Consider the following 22,369-nt stretch of genomic DNA (forward strand, 5'->3'; position numbering starts at 1 on the left):
GTCAGCCGGCCCCTCTCAGCCTTTTAAAAGCAGCCGAGTCCAACCTCCAGCAGGACTCTGACAGAGGCTCACACAAGGTAGGTTACCTCTCCCTTCATTCAGGATTTTCAGTCATGAGCGTGAATACACTCTGATTTATTTATTCTTTATGTGTCTTATGCTTGGTTTCAGATTTACTGAAGGATGTCTTCTCCTGTACTTTGTGCTGTTACTCTGCTGGCATGTGCTTTGACATTTGGCGCAGCTCAGAGTGAGTACAGTTACTGTGACATTTGTTTTGCATCGTGAAACCTTTAACTGAAATGTATCATTCACATGATTTGAAGTTTTTGATTGAAAGAAATGTGCTTTTATGAAGCACTTTCCTGAAATTAACTGTGTGTTTTCTGATGTTGTACTTGTTCATGTTTACTTTGTTATTAATTATTTTCTAGAGAGGGGTCAAACTGTTTTTATTTGTCACCTATTCAAAAATCAATTTCTGGCACAGCTTTATTATTTACACAGATGTCGTCAGACATTATTAGACCGAAGTTGATGAAAATCTTTAAAGGCACAGATGCCTTATTGTCCCTCTGATATTCTTTTCTTTTTCCATGTGCTCTTTCTCATAAACAGCAAGCTGTAAAGGTCGCTGTGGTGCTGAGTACTACAGGGGTAACATGTGCCAGTGTGATTATGGCTGCCTGGAGTATGAAGAGTGCTGCAGAGACTATGAATCCCAATGCACCACAAGTGAGAGCTTTTCCTTCTGATTTACATATATAAATACCAAAAACTACTCTGGTTTCATTGTACAGTCTTTGATAAAGATTTTTGTTACTGAAAAGGTTTTCATGAAAATGTATTACCTATTCCCCAAGTTTGCTAAAACCAAAATTCTAATATAATCAGCATATGTAGTCTCTTTGTACAAGTCTGTTGTGTTTGTGTGCTACAGAAAGCTCCTGTAAAGGACGGTGTGGCGAAGGCTTCAAAAGAGGCCGTCTGTGTAGCTGCGACTCTGACTGTGTTAAATTCAAACAGTGTTGTCCTGATCGTAATCTGCACTGTGATGCAGACGGTAAGCCTTGTCAGCATGATTGTGTGTGTGTTTGTGTGTGCTTGTGTGTTATTTTTTTGTTAATCGTGACTTTTTTTTAGTTTTACAGTTTCACACTCAGTAACATTATTATTATAGTTCCTCCGTGTAAAGGTAGCCCTCACCTTTTTTTCAGTTGTCATGCAATCATTTTCATTTGAGATTAGTACATCTGCATGAAGCGCATAGAAGCCAGGATTAATGTTGAATGGCATGTCCACCAGCATGTGAAATAGCATGCAATGCATGCAGTAATCTGCACCGATGCATTTGACATTATTTTCTGTTTTGGATAATTACCACAGAGAAAATCAGTGGAGCAGCCAGTACATCAGCACCAGTGAAGGCTAATTCATGTGATAGCATAAATGATAACAAGCCAAAAGGTATTTTCAACTTGGCAGTACGGCGAATCTTTGTCATTAAGGATTGAGAAAACTGTTTATTACAGGGTTCACTTTTTTTTTTTAACCTTTATACATTTTCTCACAGAGCCGACATTGAATGATGCAAGTGATCCTTCTACATTCAGTGAGGAAAACCATGCAGGTGACTTGTGGAAATTAACTTTATAAATAACCCATAATCATAAAGCTATTTGTTTAAGATTGCTTAAATATGATAATGATTATAAGCTGAACTCAGTGGAATTTAAAAGGCATATGTCAGGAAGACGGCAGGAAGATGTTTACGCTGGACTGCCACACTGTGGCTCTGTTGCTGTGGTTTGCTTTGAGGGCCAAGTCTCACCAGAACAAGCCAAGAGCACAAGCTGCAGGGGCCAAAAGAAACACAAGGAAGCAGTGTGGTCATGAGAGTGTGTAGGAGGGTAACGGGCACAGGCTCAGTCACAAGAGAGGAAAGCACAAAATGAATCCAAGAAAGGATCACAGAACATTTTCTTCAGGTTTTAATTCAGGGGTTCGTTGGAATTGATTGGTGGGTGGAGATACTCTTGCATCCATTGAGAGATTTCCGTCTGGAATTTCAAGACATTCAGTCAGTGATGTTCAAAAAAACGAATGCAGGGAAAATATAGGTAGTGAGGATTAAATGACTGTGTCAGCAATGGCAAACAACGACATTTATATTTAATGTTGCCTCATTTGTCCACAGATGACAATTCTATTCCACTGGTCAGTCCAACATCAAATCCACAAGATGATCTTGGTGATGGTGAGCAATGATGTAATAAATCTATCTATTTTTCCACCAGTAAACTTTCACTAGTATGACATCCAGGTGTGCCATTCTCCCACATTCCTCTAGATATGTACAACCAGATTTTTCCCACTGATGAGTTTTCCAACAATGGAGTTGAGGACCCGGAGGCAGGTCCAGTCCCACAGAGCACCAGCGGCTATGAGTTGTCCACAGCTGGCGTGTTGGATCAAATATCTACTGAACCCACCCAGGATCCAGACCCTGCTGATCCGCTTGATGTTACCCCAGACCCTACTGTCAATCAGCTTGATGTTACCCCAGACCCCACTGCTGATCTGCTTGATGTTACCCCAGACCCTACTGACGATCTGCCTAATGTCACCCCAGACCCCACTGCAGATCTTCCTAATGCTACCCCTGACCCTAATGCCGATCTTCCTAATGCTACCCCTGACCCTAATGCCGATCTTCCTAATGCTACCCCAGACCCTACTGACGATCTGCCTAATGTCACCCCAGACCCCACTGCAGATCTTCCTAATGCTACCCCTGACCCTAATGCCGATCTTCCTAATGCTACCCCTGACCCTAATGCCGATCTTCCTAATGCTACCCCTGACCCTAATGCCGATCTTCCTAATGCTACCCCAGATCCTAATGCCGATCTTCCTAATTCTACCCCAGACCCAACTGCCGATCAACTTAATGTAACCCCAGACCCCACTGCCGATCAGCTTAATATCACCCCAGACCCTAATGCCGATCTTCCTAATGCTACCCCAGACCCTACTGCCGATCTTCCTAATGCTACCCCAGACCCTACTGCCGATCAGCTTGATGTCACCCCAGACCCTATTGCCGATCAGCTTAATGTAACCCCAGACCCTACTGCCGATCAGCTTGATGTCACCCCAGACCCAACTGCCGATCAACTTAATGTAACCCCAGACCCCACTGCCGATCAGCTTGTTGTCACCCCAGACCCAACTGCCGATCAACTTAATGTAACCCCAGACCCCACTGCCGATCAGCTTGTTGTCACCCCAGACCCAACTGCCGATCAACTTAATGTAACCCCAGACCCCACTGCCGATCAGCTTAATATCACCCCAGACCCTAATGCCGATCTTCCTAATGCTACCCCAGACCCTACTGCCGATCTTCCTAATGCTACCCCAGACCCTACTGCCGATCTTCCTAATGCTACCCCAGACCCTACTGCCGATCAGCTTGATGTCACCCCAGACTCCACCAAAAACACTCCACTTGAAGCCACCCCGAAACCCCAAGACAAACCAGCTCCAAACAAGCCATCACAAACTAAACCAACGACACCTAAACCCAGCTCCAATTCTGAGACTAAGCCTCTGATCCCCACGCAAACCCTCACCATAGACAATCCTAAAGACTACCAAGCAGGTTAGAAACCTTTCTTATTTCTGGTTCACATTCTCAACAAAACACCCAAGAAAAACAAATTGCCTTAAAGATGGTTTATGTGACTCTGAGAAGAGAATTTTCACTGTAAGTATTGAAATGTTGTTCCATAGGCTCTGCAGCCTCTATATTCTGGGTATTTCTTTTACTGATCTCAGCCAGCTTTATGAGCTTGGTTGTTTTGACATTATCCCTCTGGGTGAATAAAGCATGCTTCAAAGCAGGGCAACATTATATTAAGTGACGGAGGTGGTTGTTAACCTACTCTGCAAATTAATCAAACACTCTTTTGAAATTGGCAAGCTCGGATACTTTAAAGTGCCCAGAGCTCCTGGAGCACAACACGATATATTTAGCACCTAGTAAACTCAGTTATTGCACAATTCTTTGTATTATTGCTTTTTTTATCCAAAGAGATGTTTATTCTCACATAGTTTGTCCTTTTTCTCAGATGACAGCAATGATACAAATCTGTGCAGCGGACGTCCGGTTGGCGCAGTCACTACACTGAGGAACGGCACCATGGTCGTTTTCAGAGGTGAGGGTCTGCCATCTGAACATTATATAAAAGCTTGTAATACTTTTACGTTTTTTGATGCAGAAAAGAAAACAAAAAAAGTACAGCTAAACATGAATAAAGAATGTACTCTGTGTATAACGTTGACAGTAACAACAATTAAGATACAAATGACTTATCTGCTATTTTACTTTCCAGGACACTACTTCTGGCTTGTTGACAGATACATGGTGCCTAGTCCGGCTCAGAGCATCACACAGGTGTGGGGGGTCCCTTCCCCCATCGACACTGCGTTCACCCGCTGCAACTGCCAGGGCAAAACATACATTTTTAAGGTACATTTTCTTATCTTGACACCAGTGACTGCATTTTAAAGATTTCATGGATGAGCCTATTTGCACTATATCAGGATTTTAATTAGGCTCTCTTTTTTTCGCCTGGGGTTTAATGTTTTTGTGTTTTTGCAGGGACCCCAGTACTGGCGATATGAAAATGGTTTGTTGGACCCTCATTATCCAAAGGTTGTTCAAGTGGGCTTTGATGGGCTCCGTGGCCAAATCACAGCGGCTCTATCTGTCCCTCAGTACCAGAGCAGGAGAGAGTCTGTTTACTTCTTCAAAAGAGGTAAAAAAACTGCTGTTACAAGCTACTTGATATATGTCTAGTCTATGTATTGCTTATGTTACTGTCATTTTCTAATGACCTTAATGAATGGTAATGCCTGTGACCTAAGATTTTCATCGTCATAACTACACTGTAGCTATGTACGTATGACTAATAAAAGCCTTGAACCTTGAATTAATATATTTTGAAATTTGACTGTTACTTTCAGGGGGAACTGTGCAGAAATATTCCTACCAGTTGGGCACCAGTCCAACATGTGGCAGGAAAGTCCACAATGCTGTTTACACAGTCCGCAGCAGAGTGGTCCGACGAGCAGGTATTCTAAGAATTATACAAAATGGTGTTACATAAATTCTTCTTAACAATGTCATCAATTCCCTTATTGTTGTCATCTGTACGCGACATGATTTTGTGTTGGGTGAATATTGTCCAAGATTTACTTAGCTCACGTAAACATGTTTTATTTGAGTTGCAACACATGACATTCTCTGAAAAAGTGAGTCATGCCTTTGTGGAGGTGAAAGGTGCAGCGAGGTCTACCTTATAAATACTTTGCAAGTGGAAATAAGTTGGCTGTGGGATGTTTATGGGACTGCAACTGTTAAGCAGAAGAATGGAAAAACGAATACATAAATATGCAGCAACCATTGAACAAATCATCTAATTTTCCTCTCAACTCTTGATTTCAGTGTCTCTTTTAGGGCCTTCCATCAACATCCGGACATCATGGAGAGGTTTCCCTTCGACCATCACAGCTGCTGTGTCTGTCCCCAGCCGCACAGAACGGGATGGATACAAATACCATGTCTTCTCCAGATGTAAATACTTTAATATATATCTCCTTTAAACAGATTAAGGGTAAAGTTTCAGTTTTATTTCAGGATATTTGCTCTAGGATCAGTCTAGTAAGAAAGAAGGTATAGTATAGTTTTAGGCAGTGTTCCACACAAAGCCTACATTTATATGAATTAGTAAAGACAGGGCTCCTTGCCTTATTTTGGATTAGCTCCTAACACAGCCTGTTAAATAAAATAGGATGAAGTAGTTTTTAAGTAGTAATTGTGGACAAAACGTCAGTCTGTTGTCTGACTTTTTGTTGTTAGCCTCATTCAGGTCAGACATGCCTAATGAGGACCATGTGTGTCTGGGTGTGTGTCAGGGTGGGGTGGGATATTAGGCAGATGTGAAGGCCATTGAGGGTGGTGGCTATTCACCTACAGCTCAAGTTTGTTATAAAGTAACCACAGTAAAAGATTTAAAGGCGATGCATACTGTACAAAGAATACTGTAATCCCTGTCTGAGTGAAAAACAGACTCAGTTTAAGCCTGCGTGATGCATCAAGACAGGAGGGGTTTACAGTCTAGTCGTTTGTCATTTAAGGAAACCTTCAGCTATTAAGATTTATGTCCAACTGTGGCCAAAAGCTATCCAATTTAATGTTGTTTAAAACTCAAGACTGTTATCAGATGCATGAGATTCTTTTCATGCCAAATTCATGCTGACTAAAATGGAAACTGGCATGTAGATGGGTATAAAAGGCCATCCTGTACAAGATGTATTAACGAAAATGCCTAATGTTTCTTTCTGTTTCTTTTGCAGCCACGTCCTACAACGTGAGGATCGGCGGGGCACGTCCCGTCATTCCTGCGCCGACAGCCAACGAGTCACCTCAGAGTAGAGATTTCTTCAAATGCCAAAAGAAAGTCTGATGAAAGATTTTGTTTTCCTATAGTTTTATTACATTCTTCATAAACCACACCGCTCCAGCATGGACTGATTACAAAAAGGTACTTTAAAGTAGTAAAGCAAAACTAAAAACAACAGGCTTCAGAACAAGTAAACACCATCAAAGCTGAATACAGAATCTGAGCACGCCGATTGGAAAATGTGTAATGTGTTTCTAAAAGGGAATGACATCTACTCCAGTCACGTCCGTCTCGAAGTCCTCTGATTAGTGCTTCATCTCGCAAATCGTCTTCCGTGTAAACCCCGAGAAGGAAATCCCTGACCTGTAACGATAAAATATTTTGTTCAAATTAAGCCTGCTATACTGATGTAAAGATTCTGTACAGTGGCTGTATAAAACGTGTATAACATGTAATGTTTCATCTGTTATTCTCATTAACATGCATTTTAACACACAAACATGAATTAAATGCCATGAATGAAACAAATGCTTTGTGTGTGAATTTATATGTATAGCCGTCATAAAAAATGTTGCACTGCTAATAATGTGCATTTTAAATAAGTCAATAATATTCAACAAATTACAATAATATTTTAATGTAATACATTAGTAAGTAATTATACTATATTTAGTTTGTTTTTCATGTCGGTAACAGTCTGGAAATCTGTTATTTTATATCTGATTGACGTTAAATAAGGTAATTCTGTTTGAGACATTCATATAAAACTCTCGTATATAAACAAGTAACGGGTTAACGCTGCCCATTATAATATTTGTTTTTTCTAAAACTGGAGAGAGATGAAAATGAAAATGAGACATGTTGTATGTAGTGTAAGGAAGGTCCCAGACCAGAAAAATGGTGGTTGTGGTTCATGGACAGCCTTGAGCCCCTAGGCCACCTTGGCACCTCACAGGCTGCTGATTTTGATGTGAGAAGACAAACATGTTGTGAAACAGCATCACATTCGGCTGCTTGGAACCAGACTTAATTGGCATCGTAAAAACAAAACTAGTGTGGTATGACCAGCCAAATAACATTTCTGGACATCAAAGTATGGAGAGCGCACAGCCACACAACTTTGCAGGACGCTTATTAAAAACTGTGCTAAAACTGTAGTGTCTCTCAGGAAGAAACAGGATATTCCTCCATTGATTCAGCCGCTTATCTTGTTACGAATACTTTGATCAGTCATGATTATCCTGTGGTACACATGTTTTAAACATAATTTTCTTCTGCTGCTGTTATTCACAATATTAAATCATGTGCAAATATCTAAAATACATTTGTGATAATTGATTTGAGTTTGAGACATTTCTTTTTTCTTCCCTGATGTAGCATCTTGCAAAAACGCAATGGACTTAATAAGCCCAAAGCCACTATGGGCCTGGTATAGTTTTATGCTCAAAAGCAGTATTTGCTCCATCACCCCCCCAACCTGTGAGTGTGCTCTCATTGTTACCCCCTCTCTTCATGCGGCCCCCACGGTGCTCGGGCCAGCGCTGCAGCTGTCTGCTGGATCCAGGTCTGGAGGGTCGAGGTGTAGCACTCCTTGTATCTAGAATAATTAAACAACATAGCAATCAGAACTGAACACTCATTAGGATCCATAAAGTGATTTTTAAATCGGCCCAGTCAGCAGGCTGCAGTGTACCTGTGGAGCTGGAGGGGGGCTCCTGGCTGGTGGAGGGGAGACTGGCCTTGTCAGACTGCTGACCTGACTCCTCCACATCCCCCTGAGAGACCACTGAATCTCCTGACAGATCTCCACTGGGCCTGCAATAAACACAACACACAGTTGAGTTGGGCGATAGATACGGAAACTTGTTTGAGTTAGAAAGCCAAGTTATAAAATATCAGTTCCTATTCTTGCAAAACATGTATAAAGATTCAAGCATTATCAAAGACTGTCAATTTTCAAAAACGTTTGGGGTCCTAGTTTCCCCCCAAAAATGTCCAGTTACCTATGGGAAAAAGGGATAACTTTGAAAGATTTGTCTTTTACGTCTTTTAAATACTAACACTGAAAAGATACAAAGATTTTCAGTAAAAGAAGATTTGCTGATAAAAGGGCAGGGGGAATCTTGCCGACTGCGAGGTCTGATTTCCAGCAGCAGTCAAAAAAAAGAAATGAAATGATTGACAAACAGCAGAGAGGAGTGAGCCTCACCGATCAGAGTCTGGCTCCAGGAGGGCGTCGTCTCTGTCCTCCCCCGAGCCGGCGCCTCCTGGCGTGGACATGCTCACTATGGGAACCGACTGAGAGGCGTGCTCAGTGGAGTCGGACTGAGCCTCTGAGAAGATATTTACTGGAACAGAAGCACACAAACACAAGATAAAGTTGCTGATTTTGTTAGCACTCTTAAATCTGTGAATTCCGGCTTCCTGGAAACTGTGTTGAGTACGTGGAAGAAAAGGGTGTGTCGGTAGAGAGACAGAACAGACAGAGGCGGATACCTGGTGCTGTAACTTGTAATGGTGTGGTGGGAACGCTGCGTCCACCCGACTCCTCTTCATGAGGTGCTAGGAACAAGGGACTTTCAAACATCCCAAGACCTGAAGACAAGAAAAAAAAGTTTTACGCTCTGTGAAAAAAAACCACATGTCGGCATTTGATTGCTTTAGCTGTTAATTACAAATTACAGTACATGTGCCCCTGTTAAATGTATATATTTAAAATAAGAAATTAAATGTTTTTTTTTTCCATTCTGCATTTTCTTTTGTTTCCTTGGGGTGTTAAATGCTGTTGTACACAATCTGTATCTCTGCATGCGGTGGTGCTGTACCTCCTTGTGATGCGAGCTGTCCCAGGTCAGAGTGTGAGGACAAGCTGGTCTGAGGGCTGTCGTCTGAAAAACCAAACCTGAAGCGAGGCACACCAGCCACTTGGGAAGAACTAACAAAAATAAATAAAACATATTTTACGTTTTAGTTATAGCTCAAATTATAAACTAAAGTAGTACATATTTAAATAGAAACAGTGTAAGAGGCAACCAACAACATTATTTATGCAGTATCTAATTACCCTGCAATTATAATATCTGATCAAGTAGCAATGGTTTTGTAACCAATAAACAACATTACAGGCGTTTATCCTGAGCGTTGTGACGTGCTTGTCTCCGTCTATGTGTGTGAGACTTACTTGTCAAGTCCTTCTGAGCGGTGCGGCACCACCAGAGTGGGGGTGCAGGGCACTATACTGTCATCATCAACAAAGAAATGCTGCTGCAACGGGAGAGATGGAAGAAAGCGTTAGATACAAAACACGCACTGAACAGAGTGAAGGTTTCATGTATAATGTAATGGATGTAAATTCTCTGATGTTTTAGAGGACTTACAGAAGTGCCCTGCACCCCGGGGGTGAGCTGAGGCACTCTTCCCACTGACTGACGACGGACAGGGTTACGCTGTGAGGTTACATTTTAAACATGTGATTAACAGAGCTTTGCTTTTGATTTACACAGAGATGACCCAAGATAAATACTGTGAAAACTAACTTTTGAAAGAGTAACTTAAATATCTTAGTAACAATGTTTTCTATTTAAATTTAGTTTTCTTCTTTTCCCTACGAGGAAAGTTATATTTATTTATTAGGAAAGATTAGTCTTCCTTCTTACCTGAGCATGTGGTCCCAGGTCTGATGTCAGGGCGATGCTCATTCGAGAGGGCAGCTGTTGTGTTGGTCTCCGTGGAGATTGGGGCATCCGAGAACCAGAGCTTGTGATAGGTTGATCAGTAGAGAAGGCCTCCATTGCAGTGCTCTCAACTAAAACAACAAAAATGCTCAAATAAAACAGAAATCCATTTTGTTTGAAACAAAATACATTTGATCAGAGCTGTAAGAATTCAGAACAAGCCTCCTTCAGAAAACCCAACCATTGCATTTATTGTTCAATTATAGACACTCAAATTCAGAGTTGGAAAAGACACATTTTGTTAAAATAAAAAAAAAGTGTTTACTTTACAATCTAAAGCTGTATAAGGGAACGTCAATATGATTTGAGGGGATTATGCATTCTCAAGAAAAAAGTGGTCGGTTATATTAGTATATCAGTTAAAGGAGTGGATTTATGAAATAGTTAAAATAAAAAAAACACTTCATCTTGCTGGTTCCCTTATTTAATCAATCTTAAAAGTTGTACTACAGTGACTTTGGGCCCCTTATTGGTCTATTGCAGGGGTTTTCAAAGTGTGGGAAGGTGAGCCTCCCCTCAGAGAACACAACAGCTGCGCCCCCCCCCTCCCAATTATTATTGCTATTATTATTATTATTATTATTATTATTATTGTTGTTGTTGTTGTTGTTGCTATAATGCAGGGGTATTATTATCCAGTGGAAAGTCCTTACCTACTGGCCTAGTTAAATCAAAGTGGTTACTTTTTTTTGGCTGGGCAGTGTAGTTTTACACACCGTCTTATTTGACTTTCTCAGGACTTAAACGTTTTTTGGGGGCAGACCCCCACAAAGAAAAAAATATATTTACACACGTAAGGTCATCATCTTAACCGTTTGTTATGCTCATCGAGTCATCCGTGAGCAGAGCATCAAGTTGGCATGCCTATAACAGCTGAATGCGACGATTACCATCTTGTTCAGCAAAACGCCTCACAAACTGATTAAGATCCAAAGCTTTAGTGCGTTTTGAATCAATGCTGAGTACAGCCAAACTTGACAGTCTCTTCTCTGTCATTGTAGACCGCAAATACCTCATTCCTTCCGTCTAATTGGGTCCGAATGCTTCTCGTTTTGCGCCGTCCCGTTCAAATGAAATCGCAGACAATCAATTTCCAAGCTCGCGCCAGGGCCGGGGGAGGGGTTACAAGCCTATGGTTACAAGGCTCGCGTCTTGTGCTGCATTCACTTTCACTCAGACATTAGGGATTTTCTCTCATAAATGTCCGATGAGCCACAACTTTTATTTCAAAAACAAAGCTGCCAACTGGGGTGGCGAGGCTATTTTTAGGGTGGCAGTTGCCACCCCATGCCACCCCGGTAGATCCGCTACTTGCTTTTAATCAAAGTCAATGCGGAAAACCCGCATTCACACAGGTAGGTGGAGGTGAAGGGAATGAGCACTTTTACAGTCTTTTTGACGAGGTGGGGGAACTCGGTCTCCACAGACAGCCAAAAGTGTGCAAGTGACGTTTTCTGCCAGACGCTGTCTCCTCTCACACTTTAGGTAACTTCGCTAAAAATCGATCCATGTTGCCGCTCGCATAAAGTTAGCTGAAGTTAACTAGCTAGATTTCACTGTTTCTCGTTATTTTCCTCTCACGCTGCGCCTCCCCTGAAGCTCTCTGGCGCCCCCCCGGGGAGGCGCGCCTCACACTTGAAAACCGCTGGTCTATTGTATTTCGGTAGAGTATTAGTTGAATTTATTTGCTAACACATGAAGCACTCTTCCCTTCAGACAAACAACATATTACATCTTTCATAGTCATCGTCAAGTGTCAGATAACTAATTGAATGGCGGGACAGTTTGTGAGAGCATGCAGTGAGTCTGAGGTGGATGTGCGTTTGAAAGGGTTTCCTGGATCTTACAGCTGGCTGTCTGGGAATCTGCCGGCCTCTGGGTGGAGTCAGACGCCCCCAAACTTTCCTCTGTCTCCGTGCCCGGGTCCGTTACATCAGCTCCCTGAGAGAGGAGAGATCAAAAGGAAAACATTAAGAGAAAGGGTGGTCAGTGAAAAGGAGAACCACAAGAAGAGTTTTAAAAGTTTAAATGGGGTAAATAAATAAAAAAGTGGGAAGGAGATGAAGATGTGTGTAAAAAAGAACAAATTAGAGGAAGCAGGTTATGGGATGGTTTTCACACACTATGCTGGCAACACAGCACATACAGATGATGATTCATTTTGTCCCTATATGGAACAAAATGCCCTTCAGAAAGGGCCAGAAATTATGAAAACACTCCTTCATATACATTTATTTAAAATGTTACAAACCTAAGCCAGGCAGCAGGCAAACTTTGATTCACAATTTAAAAAAGGCAGCCCTACAAAGACTTGTTAACGAGACAGGTACGTTGGATCAAGAAAATCACGAAATTCGCCAGCAAGGGCTAACAAGTCCACATGCTGAGAAGTGTAAAAAATATGTTTTGTTCATTGTAAAACTGTGGCAGTTCCCCAAAGTATGGGTAATACTGGAATAACAAACTGTACACCACACAAATACATATTTGGCAGGCCCATCACCGATCATAGCCTTATGCATTATTGTTAATGCTCGAAATGGGAATTGAATTGTTCACACATCTAGATTTCAAGTGAAAGACTGTTAGCGGTCCCTTTGCAGACACTGTCTCATCCCACTGAACATGCACAACCAAGACAAGAGTAAAAGGCTAAACAACCAAAGTCAACACACACGCACAGCTTTAACACAGACAGAGTTACGAAACAGCGGCATAATGAAGTGACCGTGAAATGACAGTGTGGAAAAACTGAGTATGAGAGCTGGAAAAGGTACGTAAAGGTTTGACTGAAAGTGTGAGAAGGGGGTTAACACGGTGTACTGGATGTGAGAGTGTGTGTGGGAGTGAGTGTGTGAAAGGTCAGAGCTGTTGCTGTGAGTTAGCATGTGTCACGGCTAATCAGACCTCTGTGTCGTCTCCTTCGTACGCCTCGTTGCCGTCTCCGCTGCCCTCGTTACTGTCCTCTCCTTCCTCCACCATCTCTCCGTCGTCTTCCTCCTCGTCTTCCTCCTCGTCCTCTTCATCTTCCTCCTCCTCTTCTTCCTCCTCTTCGTAATCCTGCAGTTAGTTGGGTGCATTCATTAGTGGCATGAAACAGAGTCCTTTTAAAATTCTGATTGCAGTCTAATGTCACTTTGCATACTGTACTTTAAAATGCTCAACAGAAACTCCCTACCTGCTCTTCTTCCTCTTCTTCCTCATCTTCCTGTTCTTCCTCACTTTCTGTGTCTGTTACTATGACGATTACTTCGTGCAGCAGCGGTTCAGGGGTGCCACGCTGGGACAGGGTGACCTCTTGCTCCATCATGACGGACTGGGAGCCAGCACCCTCGTCTCCTTCGTCCAGTTCTTGAAACTCCTCCGTCTGCAGGGCGGAACAATGGACACTATGAACAACATGCATTCCACTCATTTAAAACTGTACGTTAAAAAAACAACTCTTGCATACAAAATTATACATTAAATATCAACATGTATTAATCATCATTTCATTCTGCTTGAACTACTCCTGCATGTTACACTGAGTTTACCGGAACATGGTTTCCCAGAGATACGATTTCATTGTAAGACTAGAGCTAAAAATAATAAACATGCTGCAGGCCATAACCACTCCAATGGCAGGAAGTGTTAAACACGTGCGGAAAAGAAAAAGAAAAAATGTTTCCAACTGAGAGAAGATGCTCCGTCCACCAGAAACAATGTTAAAATAACATTAGGACATACTAACAACATTATTACTATGAGATATTATTAAGGATGTCTTTGGGATGTGTTACTACGCCTACCTGGCTTGCTTCTGCACCGTCTTGACTGTCTGTTGGCACCTCAGCCTCAGCACTGTCCCCGGCCAGCACCTCCTCCTGTGGGGAACACAAAACACTTCATGAGGGCCATGACATCACTGTGCTAGTTTTCAGATGAATAAAAACAAAGAAAACACGCATTAAGATCTCTATATTTGACCCCTCCTTCTCACCTCTGGACCCACTATCTGGATGATGCGTAGCTTCTTAGGTATAGGAGCCCGGGAGGTATCTTCCTGGGTGGAGTCTGTGTCAGTGAGCATGGTGGTGCTCTCCTCCTCCTCCCGAGGCCTCTTTGACATGGAGCTCCCGGGCGTTGCTGAAACTAGAGATAAGGCATGGATTTTGTTTAGATTTATCTCCACTGAGAATACAACTTTTTTTCTTTTCAAAAGCAGTAAAAAAAAAACGTTAACTCGGTGTGGCTCAGACTGGATTGCTGTACCAGAAATGTGGGCCTGCAATCTATTTTATTCTGTTATCTGTAGCAATTATGAAAAATGGAATTAGTTTCCCATATTGTATGACAGTTCCAAAAAAGTGCATTTTCATAAACTTAATCAACACCACATTGAACTCTTGTCTCTCTTTTGTTTCTCATCAAAATGTGTTTTTTCCCATCCTACTATCTACATGAAATACGTCAAATTATAAATACTATTCCAAATCAAGCTACAATCATCATAATTTAAAAGAAAGTACGGTTTCTCACCAGTCCCAAACACAGAGGAGCTGGAGGACGTTGAAGGCCATTCCACCTGCGGGCTAGGTGTTGCCTCGATGACCACGGGTGGTGGCTCCTGATTGGCTGGCTCTGCATGGCTCACGCTTTGTTGTTGAGTTGGTTGGACAAAGGCTGTGGCCTGTGTCTGGGTCTGCTGCACATTCAGCATGGGGCTCGCTAAGGTGGTCTGAACGTTGGGGCTGGAGGAGCGCACCGAGCCGCTGGCGCTGCCGTACACAGTCACATGCTCCACCGGGGGGCCCTCGCTACTCTGCATGGCTGTAGAGGAATTACATTAGTGGGAAACATAATTTACTTTTCAAATTGGACTAAACAAACTCACAGGGAAAAGTCCTTTATTAAGTTATATATTTACAATTGTTGATTCCTACATTGGAAGCTTATGTCTTACCTTCCTGGTTCTCCACCTGTGTGGTTGGCATGACAGTAGCCGTGGGTGTTGGCGTGGGCACAGTGGCTGGGGTAATCATGGGCCGGATGCTAGCTCTCGGAGTGGGTTTGTTCCCAGGATTGACAGGCTGCTTGCTGCCTGTCGCCACAGGTGTGGGCTTAATGTTGGCTGTTGGAGGCTCGGATGTGCTGGCACTGACAGACGCAAAGATAAGGACATCAATTATGACTTCACTAATGTATGCATTTACATTTAAAAATAACAATTAAAAGCAGGTGCACTTCAGAGCATCCCAGAACTCCAACTGTGTTAATTTCTATACACTCATGTGGCACTGCAGGGGAAACGTATCATCAATTATCGGTTTTAAATGGTCATATCTTACCTGCCCCTGTCTGCCGCTGGGGTGGTCTTCAGACTGATCTGTCTCTGTTCTGTGCTCCTCTGCTGTTCCTGGGTCTAAATAATCAGAACAGAAGGGCAAAAGTAATGATGGAAACCAACAAGGAGCAGATGTACAATACAGTATTTTCACAAAATGTGCAACAAACGTCACTTGATATGCTGCCCTGGTAAAAAAAGAAAATACACTACTGGTTCCACTTCTATTCTTGACAACCTGTTTTTAGCATTGGCCTGCATTTGTCAAGAGAAATGCTGTTATAAGTAACATATGTTTGTTTGTAGGAACCTGCATTAAATCATGACTGAATGTTTCCCAAACACTAATGAGTAAAACATTTACCAACAGCAAGATTGGCTCAACAGTATCTGCTCTGCTGTTTTAGTACTTCCGGTTAAATCAAAAGAAATTGTGAGAGCGTACCTTGCTGGGCCCCGCCTCGGCCGGCTCGTCTCTCTGCTCCTGTCTCTCCTGTTGGCCTCGCAGGTCTCTCAGCTCTCTCTCCTGTCGACTCAGACGGCCCTCGTATTGAGACTTGAGAGCGCTCACTCGCACCTCCAGCTCCTCACGCTGTTGCTTCAGTTCCTCATTTTCCTTCTGAAGCTGGTCTTTGGAGTCTGGACGTAAATCATTTGGGTCTTAGATTCAAAGTAACTAAACAAGCAACACTAGAATAGTGGCAAACATAAAGAGGAATCTATAAAAGAAGGACATGTTCATGGTTGTAATAAGAGGAACACCCTCTCACTTGTGAGATTGTTGATCTTCTGCTTGGCATAAACGATGGCCTTCCTGGTCTTGTCCTCCTTCTCAGTCATCTGCTGCCTCAGCGTTTCCTCCTGAGTGGATTTATCCTGCAGCTCCTGCCTCAGCCTGGTCAGCTCTGCCTGCTGCCTGGAGGCCTGTTCCTGGGCGTTTCGCCCATCAGTCTCACGCTCCGTAACCACCTGAGGCCGGACAGAAAGACAAGATACTAATTAATGTGTGCATGTTGAAAAGACAAGCCTATCGGGGGGTGTCTACGACCAAAATGTTATCAAGAAGGCCGAAACCAATTTACATTTGCAGTAAAATTGAAAAAGAGACCAAAAACTCCAACACAAAAATTAGTTTGAGCAGATGTTTAAAGCTGCAGAAGACTTTTACAGCATTGCACTTTTTTTTTTTACTTCAACAGAAAAATAGCAACTTGGATAATAATTAAATTTGACAACTGATTTTTGTTCGATCCTAAGTACTTTGTTAATTATGTTAAATATACCAGCTATAAGCAGTCAGCTAACAGTGAATGATAAGCATGGCCTCCATCTCTGACAGTTGTCTTCTTTAGTCTTTAAACTTCAGAATGGACAGTTCTTTTAAAAAGGTATGCTGAAACTTCTGGGTTAACCTTGTTGATGTTCTCCAGCTGCCCCTCTAGCTCTTTGGTCTTTGCTTCAGCCTGGCTCAGAGAGTCTCTGAGGCTCTGCAGCTCCTGAACCGAGGCCTGACGAGCCTCCTCTTCTTGGGATGGGCCTGCTGCCGCCTCAGCCACCAACTAGAGAAAACACAGTATGAAAGATAAATTAGTATGCTCACATAAGGGTGTGTTTTAGACAAAAATGGGTTGAAACAAACGGTACAACCATGTCCTTTTTGTTTAAACCTTTGGATTACAGATAGAGGCAGTGAGATTAAGAAATACCGAGTGCTCACCTTGTCATGTTCCACCTTGAGTTCATCATACTGAGTCTTGTAGCGACGTCCAATTTTCTTGACCTGAGTGATAGTTCGCACTTTCTCCTGGAGTTCCTGGTGCTTGGCCTCCACTTCTTTCTTCAGTGTATTCCTATCTTCATTTATTTTACTCATATTGTCACGCAGATTCTGCATCTGGCTTTGCAGAGACACTGTGAGAGTATTCGTCCTATAAAGAGAAATTGCAACAACAAATTGTAAAGTGGCAAAAAAATGACTGGTAGGGTTTGGACAAGGTAAACACTTAGTTCAATAGCTGCATCGTGATACAGTGTCTTACCTGGCAACCTCTACTTTGAGTCGGATACTCTCCTCAGTGAGCTGCTGAATGCGTTTCAGATGTACCTCCTTCTCCGAGTGCAGACGCTTGTACTCTTCTGGATCTGAATCCTTTTGCTGGCTCACCAAATGCTAAGAGAACGATTGACAAGATAGTCATTAGAAGAGAATCTACTCTCCAAAGAAGGATATATTTCTCCCCTTCTTACATGCATCATTTACAGGCTTTCTCCTTCTTGTCTTTTCACTGACCTGGGTCCGAGCTTTCCAGCGCTTGATGTCCTCTTCCAGTATCTTTTTCTCCGCCTGCAGCATGCCACTCTTCTCGCTCAGCTCAGAGTTGGCCTGCTGTAGTGGCATGATGTCTGACTGCAGCTTTTGTAACTGAAACACAGAAAGATCAGTTGAAACAGTCTGCAGTTGGAGTTTCACTCAGGTGTTCAAAAGTTTGCAAAAACCATGAGTATATCCTCCCACATAACTGAATAAAGCGGAGTATACTAAAAGGAATTACTATAAGTACATTTAATACAAAATGTAAACAATACTTTTGCTTGGGTTTGTTGAAGTTCCAGCTCCATCTTGTTTTTCTCCTCTCTCAGCATCTTGTTGGTCTCCATCAAGATGCTCATAGTTTCAGTTTTCTTCATCAGCTCATCGTGCTGCGCCAGGGTCTTCGCTGTGACCTGAGTAAGATTAGAGTTGGGTTTAAGATACACGTTGTATTTCTATTTCTATCTCACATTTGAGTGGCCAGGTTAGATACAGGTCTTGTGTATTTTAAAGAAAACAGACCAATACAATGTGCTAAAAGAGATATTCTCATTCTTGCAATTCAAAATATGAATTGTCTGGCAAAGAAAAGTAAAACAAGATATTTTAGGGGAAAGGAGTGTCAGTGAGATCACAAACAGACCTGCATCCTCTCCTTTGCGGCACTCAAGCTGTCCTGCATCTCCTTCAGCTCTCGTTCCAGGTGCTCCACCCTCAGGCGGTGACGCAAGGTCTCCCCTTGGGCGACCTCAAAACGAGACTCTGCAATCTCCTTCTCCCGACGCACAAACCTGGGAGAGCGCACAAATTGAGAAAAAAGTGAAGAACAACATCAGAATAATAGCCTTTGCATGGCATATTAGCAATGTCCGAACTCTATGCTTTATTTATTTTTATGTTGATTCTAAAATCAAAACACAGATTCGCGAGGTGCGTTACCTGAGAATCTCGAGGACTTGGTCTTGAGATTTGCCCTCCTCAGTCAGAGAGATGTTCATGGGACTCTCATTGATAGCACGTTGCAGAGTGTCGGCCATCTTCCTGCTCATGGTCTGGATCTGCTCATGCAGGAGAGTGTTCTGCTTCTGCAACTCATCGTGACGGCTCTCCGTCTTCGCCATCTCCTCCTGTAATAAGCGCAAAGAAATGAAGAATGAAAATGTAATGGCCAATTTATAATACTAATATGTGGTGGAGCAAAAAGCATGGCCCCTAAAACTATGATGAAATCAAACTGCCCTGAAATAAATGTTTTAGGAGGGCTTATTACATTTAAAAAAATTGGAGACTATGCAACAGATGTCCCTTTGATTTTGTCTTATCCGGTCTGGTCGTCACCTTGATGATCTTTTCCTGCTCCTCCCAGGAGACCCTGGCCTCCAGCAGCTCAGCACCGACCCTCTGGGATCTCTCGTCCAGCTGCAGGCGGAGCTCCACGGCCTGCAGGGCCTGAGCCTTAGCGGTCTGCAGGGCCTCCACGTCGGCCGCATGCAGCAACATCTCCTGCTCATACTTATCTTGGGCTTCGGCTGCCAGCTTAGCCTTGGAAATGGGGAAGAGGATTTGAGTTCATCATTGCATGTTATATCATCTTGTTGCAGTTGTAATTGCTGTGCATTAGAAAATGTAGATGCACTATCAGGTGGAAAAAGCTCAAATCGCTTCAAAACTCAATAGGTGGTGCTGCAACTTGCTGAACCAAAAAGGCTCTTCCCTAACAGACGCAGAAAAATAAGTCCAATACAGATTTAAAGGTTTGAGGGAATACAACATGATGTAAAGAATTCCTGATTTTAAATTATAGTTGTACAAAGTTTAAGAAATCCTCTTATGTCAAATGTATGGGTCAAATGTAGGCATGAGAAGATGTGGTTGATTAAAGGCAGTTTCTAAACATATTTGAGAAAAGAAAGTCTCATATTGGTCATATTCCTTCCTGTTCATCTTCCAATTGCTTCTTACCTGCTCCAGGCTGTCTTGCAGAGCTTGTTGCTGCTGAGCTTCGGCTACAGCCACGCGCTGCAGCACCGCCTGGTGCTCAGCCTGGGCACTGCTGAGACTCCTCCTGAGACTCTCCATCTAACAGACACAAAGAAAAACAGAAAATGAACGGTGTTCTTTGCATAATGTGAATATAACTGATCACCAAAAAGTGCCAGGAGGATCAAACGTAGTGACGGAAGACTTGATGTGAACAGATGTTTTTTTTAAATCTGTAGCATTGAGACTTAGTAAGTGTCAAATGTGCTAATGATATGAGATTGTGTATACCTGTTCCTCCAGAGAGGCCAGGGCTCTTCTCTTCTGCTCCTCTGAATTTTGTTTCTCTTTCTCCGCCTCCAGAAGTTGCTCCTCCAGCTTTTGGTGCTGCTTCTCAGCCTCCTTCAAACGGGATTCGATGGACGAGCGTGCCTGCTCTGTCACCTGGTCATTAGGCATGCGCACATTTTAAATGTTAGAAAGCCAGCAATCATCTTTTGATCAAAGATACATGAATATCTGCTTGTCAACACATTTTTAAACAAACTGAGTGCGTACAGTGTGCAGAAATGTTGTCTTTATATATAAATTATTTTTATATTTGTGCCAGAGCATTACCTATAGATTTGCTTCCCATGAAATTGCCCTCACAATTATTTATACATACATTATATTTAAATCTTCAAAGTATTTTTGCTGTGGGTGTGGTCAATGGTTTGAGGAGATGTGGACCACTGACAGGCTCTTGTGTTTATCGTGTACCTTTTTCTCTTTGTCCAGGGATTCCTCCATGCTCTGAGCCATGGCTCTGTACTGCTCCATGCTGGAGGTGGCGGCCCTGAGGCTCTCTGCCAGCTCCTCTGCTTGGGTTTCAGCCAGCCGCAGGCGGCCCTGTAGCTCCTCTCGGTCTTGATCTGAACCTGGCAAGCCTGAAGTCAGCAAGGATCAGAGACAGACGTGTTTGACCGCAGCATCACGAGAAACAGCACAATAAGGGTAAGGATTGTGGACCCATTCAATTAAAAGGGTTTGTGCCTTAAACACACTAACGGCAACAACAAAAAAAGTGTGGCTCAGATGTTTTATAATGACTAAAGATGTGTCTCTTATTTTTGTACTGGATCCCATCTAAACAATAGTGAGACCATACCATCCTTGCATTAAAAAAAAAAGGAGGTCAAGTTTAAAACTTGGTAATTTCACTACAACAATCAACAGTGCCTTTAAATGCAAAAACTAACATGTAAAAGATGATTGTAAAGCACAATAATTACACAAAAAGTGACTTAATGCGAAGCCATTAACAATTAGGCTTCCAATGATGTTGACATTTGGCTTAAATCTTACTGGTCATGGGATTTTATTACAACCGTATTGATTCCCCTGTGTATTGTGCTGTTGTGTTGCGCAAATATTCCTGTATGCGTGTGTTTGTGCCAACCTCTGAGAACAGGCGTGGATGGGGAGCTCAGGGAGTGACGTGCTTCGCCGCTGCCGAGTTGCATTCTGAGGGTTTTGAGCTCAAACTCTGCAGCATTCAGCAGCTCTTTGGTCTTCTGGTGTAACGGAGCCTGTATCTCCAGCTGCCTCTTTGTGTCCATCAGATGGATCTGTGCATGAGGGACGAGCGACATTGAGAAGTAAGTAAACTATTTAATTTTGCTATTTGTATCTGGTTTGACAGTTGTTGGTTTTTTATTTGTAAAGGGTGTGTGTTCAAGATTAAAACAGGCTGTAAGTTGTTCCTTAAACACAGTAACAATACTCATTTATCAGTACACCTTAAAACGTCTAAATTACTAAGGCAGACATTGTTAGTTCGTATTTCAGCAGAAAACAGCCTTTCAATGGAATCCTTACCTCCTGGTTTCTGCTGAGCAGGTGGCGCTGTTCCACCTCGTTCTCCAGCCTCTTCTGCAGCTGGGAGATCTCTCGTTCCTGCTTCTCCAACTGGTCACTCAAACGCTGACGTGTATCAGTCTCTGAACGCTCAAGAGTGGCCTGGAAGCACACAGAACTTTACATTTTGGACTGTTTGTGTGTGTTTGAGACAATAAGTGACATTTCATACTTCTATAATACCTGTATGGCATGGAGGTTGGTCATCAGCATGTTCTGGCTCTGTTGTTGGCTCTGCAGTGACTCCTTCTCCTGATTCAGCCTGGACTCCACCAGTTTCAGCATGTCTCTCTCCTTACGCATGCTCTGAACATGGCCCTGAAATTAGAGGGAGAGAATTCTCGATAGTTTTATAATTCCCCCAATAATGCTGAACACATAAAAGGTTGCTGGAAAAAAGACAAACCTCAGCCATGGATAGTTTCTCTTTGGCAGCTCTCAAATCCTCATTCAAAGAGTGTATGGTCTGCTCGTGCTTCTGTGCGGCAGCAGCAGTCTTCTGTTCTTTCTCTCTGAGGGAAGCAATCTCTTTCCTGTAGCGCTCAACATTGTCCTGCAGCATCTCATACCTGATATATTGAGAAATACATTGTTTTTAGTGCTGTCTTTTGCATTATTTATACAAAATTATTGTTAAGTAAAATAGATTTTT

General features: G+C 42.6%; 2 protein-coding genes across 5 annotated transcripts in view; one reads left to right on the forward strand and one right to left on the reverse strand.

Annotated features, from left to right (window-relative positions):
- prg4b (proteoglycan 4b) lies at positions 1–6,998 on the forward strand. The gene is made up of 13 exons (XM_034146957.1): positions 1–77; positions 172–250; positions 619–735; positions 941–1,063; positions 1,574–1,630; positions 2,198–2,257; positions 2,351–3,664; positions 4,134–4,220; positions 4,398–4,534; positions 4,667–4,823; positions 5,032–5,139; positions 5,513–5,641; positions 6,424–6,998. The coding sequence occupies exons 2-13, from the start codon at positions 184–186 to the stop codon at positions 6,531–6,533; spliced, it is 2,466 nt and encodes an 821-aa protein (XP_034002848.1). The 5' UTR covers positions 1–77; positions 172–183; the 3' UTR covers positions 6,534–6,998.
- tprb (translocated promoter region b, nuclear basket protein) overlaps positions 6,541–22,369 on the reverse strand; it is a 21,647-nt gene continuing 5,818 nt past the window's right edge. The window contains exons 18-52 of one of the 4 annotated variants that reach the window (XM_034146954.1): positions 22,124–22,286; positions 21,901–22,035; positions 21,679–21,819; positions 21,260–21,428; positions 20,581–20,747; positions 20,110–20,262; positions 19,801–19,917; positions 19,177–19,380; positions 18,778–18,965; positions 18,482–18,629; positions 18,114–18,251; positions 17,818–17,949; positions 17,567–17,697; positions 17,245–17,455; positions 16,940–17,086; positions 16,298–16,496; positions 15,973–16,166; positions 15,532–15,605; positions 15,147–15,340; positions 14,723–15,013; positions 14,184–14,335; positions 13,993–14,067; positions 13,383–13,571; positions 13,112–13,264; positions 12,052–12,145; positions 10,127–10,275; positions 9,848–9,916; positions 9,652–9,734; positions 9,296–9,405; positions 8,967–9,065; positions 8,680–8,818; positions 8,164–8,285; positions 7,972–8,067; positions 7,361–7,429; positions 6,541–6,833 (exon numbers count right to left, since the gene is read on the reverse strand). In XM_034146954.1, the coding sequence (XP_034002845.1) occupies positions 6,784–6,833; positions 7,361–7,429; positions 7,972–8,067; positions 8,164–8,285; positions 8,680–8,818; positions 8,967–9,065; positions 9,296–9,405; positions 9,652–9,734; positions 9,848–9,916; positions 10,127–10,275; positions 12,052–12,145; positions 13,112–13,264; positions 13,383–13,571; positions 13,993–14,067; positions 14,184–14,335; positions 14,723–15,013; positions 15,147–15,340; positions 15,532–15,605; positions 15,973–16,166; positions 16,298–16,496; positions 16,940–17,086; positions 17,245–17,455; positions 17,567–17,697; positions 17,818–17,949; positions 18,114–18,251; positions 18,482–18,629; positions 18,778–18,965; positions 19,177–19,380; positions 19,801–19,917; positions 20,110–20,262; positions 20,581–20,747; positions 21,260–21,428; positions 21,679–21,819; positions 21,901–22,035; positions 22,124–22,286 (4,945 nt within the window). In that variant the 3' untranslated portion in view covers positions 6,541–6,783. Of the gene's footprint in view, positions 6,834–7,360; positions 7,430–7,971; positions 8,068–8,163; positions 8,286–8,679; positions 8,819–8,966; positions 9,066–9,295; positions 9,406–9,651; positions 9,735–9,847; positions 9,917–10,126; positions 10,276–12,051; positions 12,146–13,111; positions 13,265–13,382; positions 13,572–13,992; positions 14,068–14,183; positions 14,336–14,722; positions 15,014–15,146; positions 15,341–15,531; positions 15,606–15,972; positions 16,167–16,297; positions 16,497–16,939; positions 17,087–17,244; positions 17,456–17,566; positions 17,698–17,817; positions 17,950–18,113; positions 18,252–18,481; positions 18,630–18,777; positions 18,966–19,176; positions 19,381–19,800; positions 19,918–20,109; positions 20,263–20,580; positions 20,748–21,259; positions 21,429–21,678; positions 21,820–21,900; positions 22,036–22,123; positions 22,287–22,369 lie in introns of those variants that run through there. The other 3 variants (XM_034146955.1, XM_034146956.1, XR_004557194.1) reach the window with 3 other exon arrangements.

Source organism: Trematomus bernacchii, unplaced genomic scaffold, assembly GCF_902827165.1.
Source record: "Trematomus bernacchii unplaced genomic scaffold, fTreBer1.1, whole genome shotgun sequence".
Classification (NCBI taxonomy): Eukaryota; Metazoa; Chordata; class Actinopteri; order Perciformes; family Nototheniidae; genus Trematomus; species Trematomus bernacchii.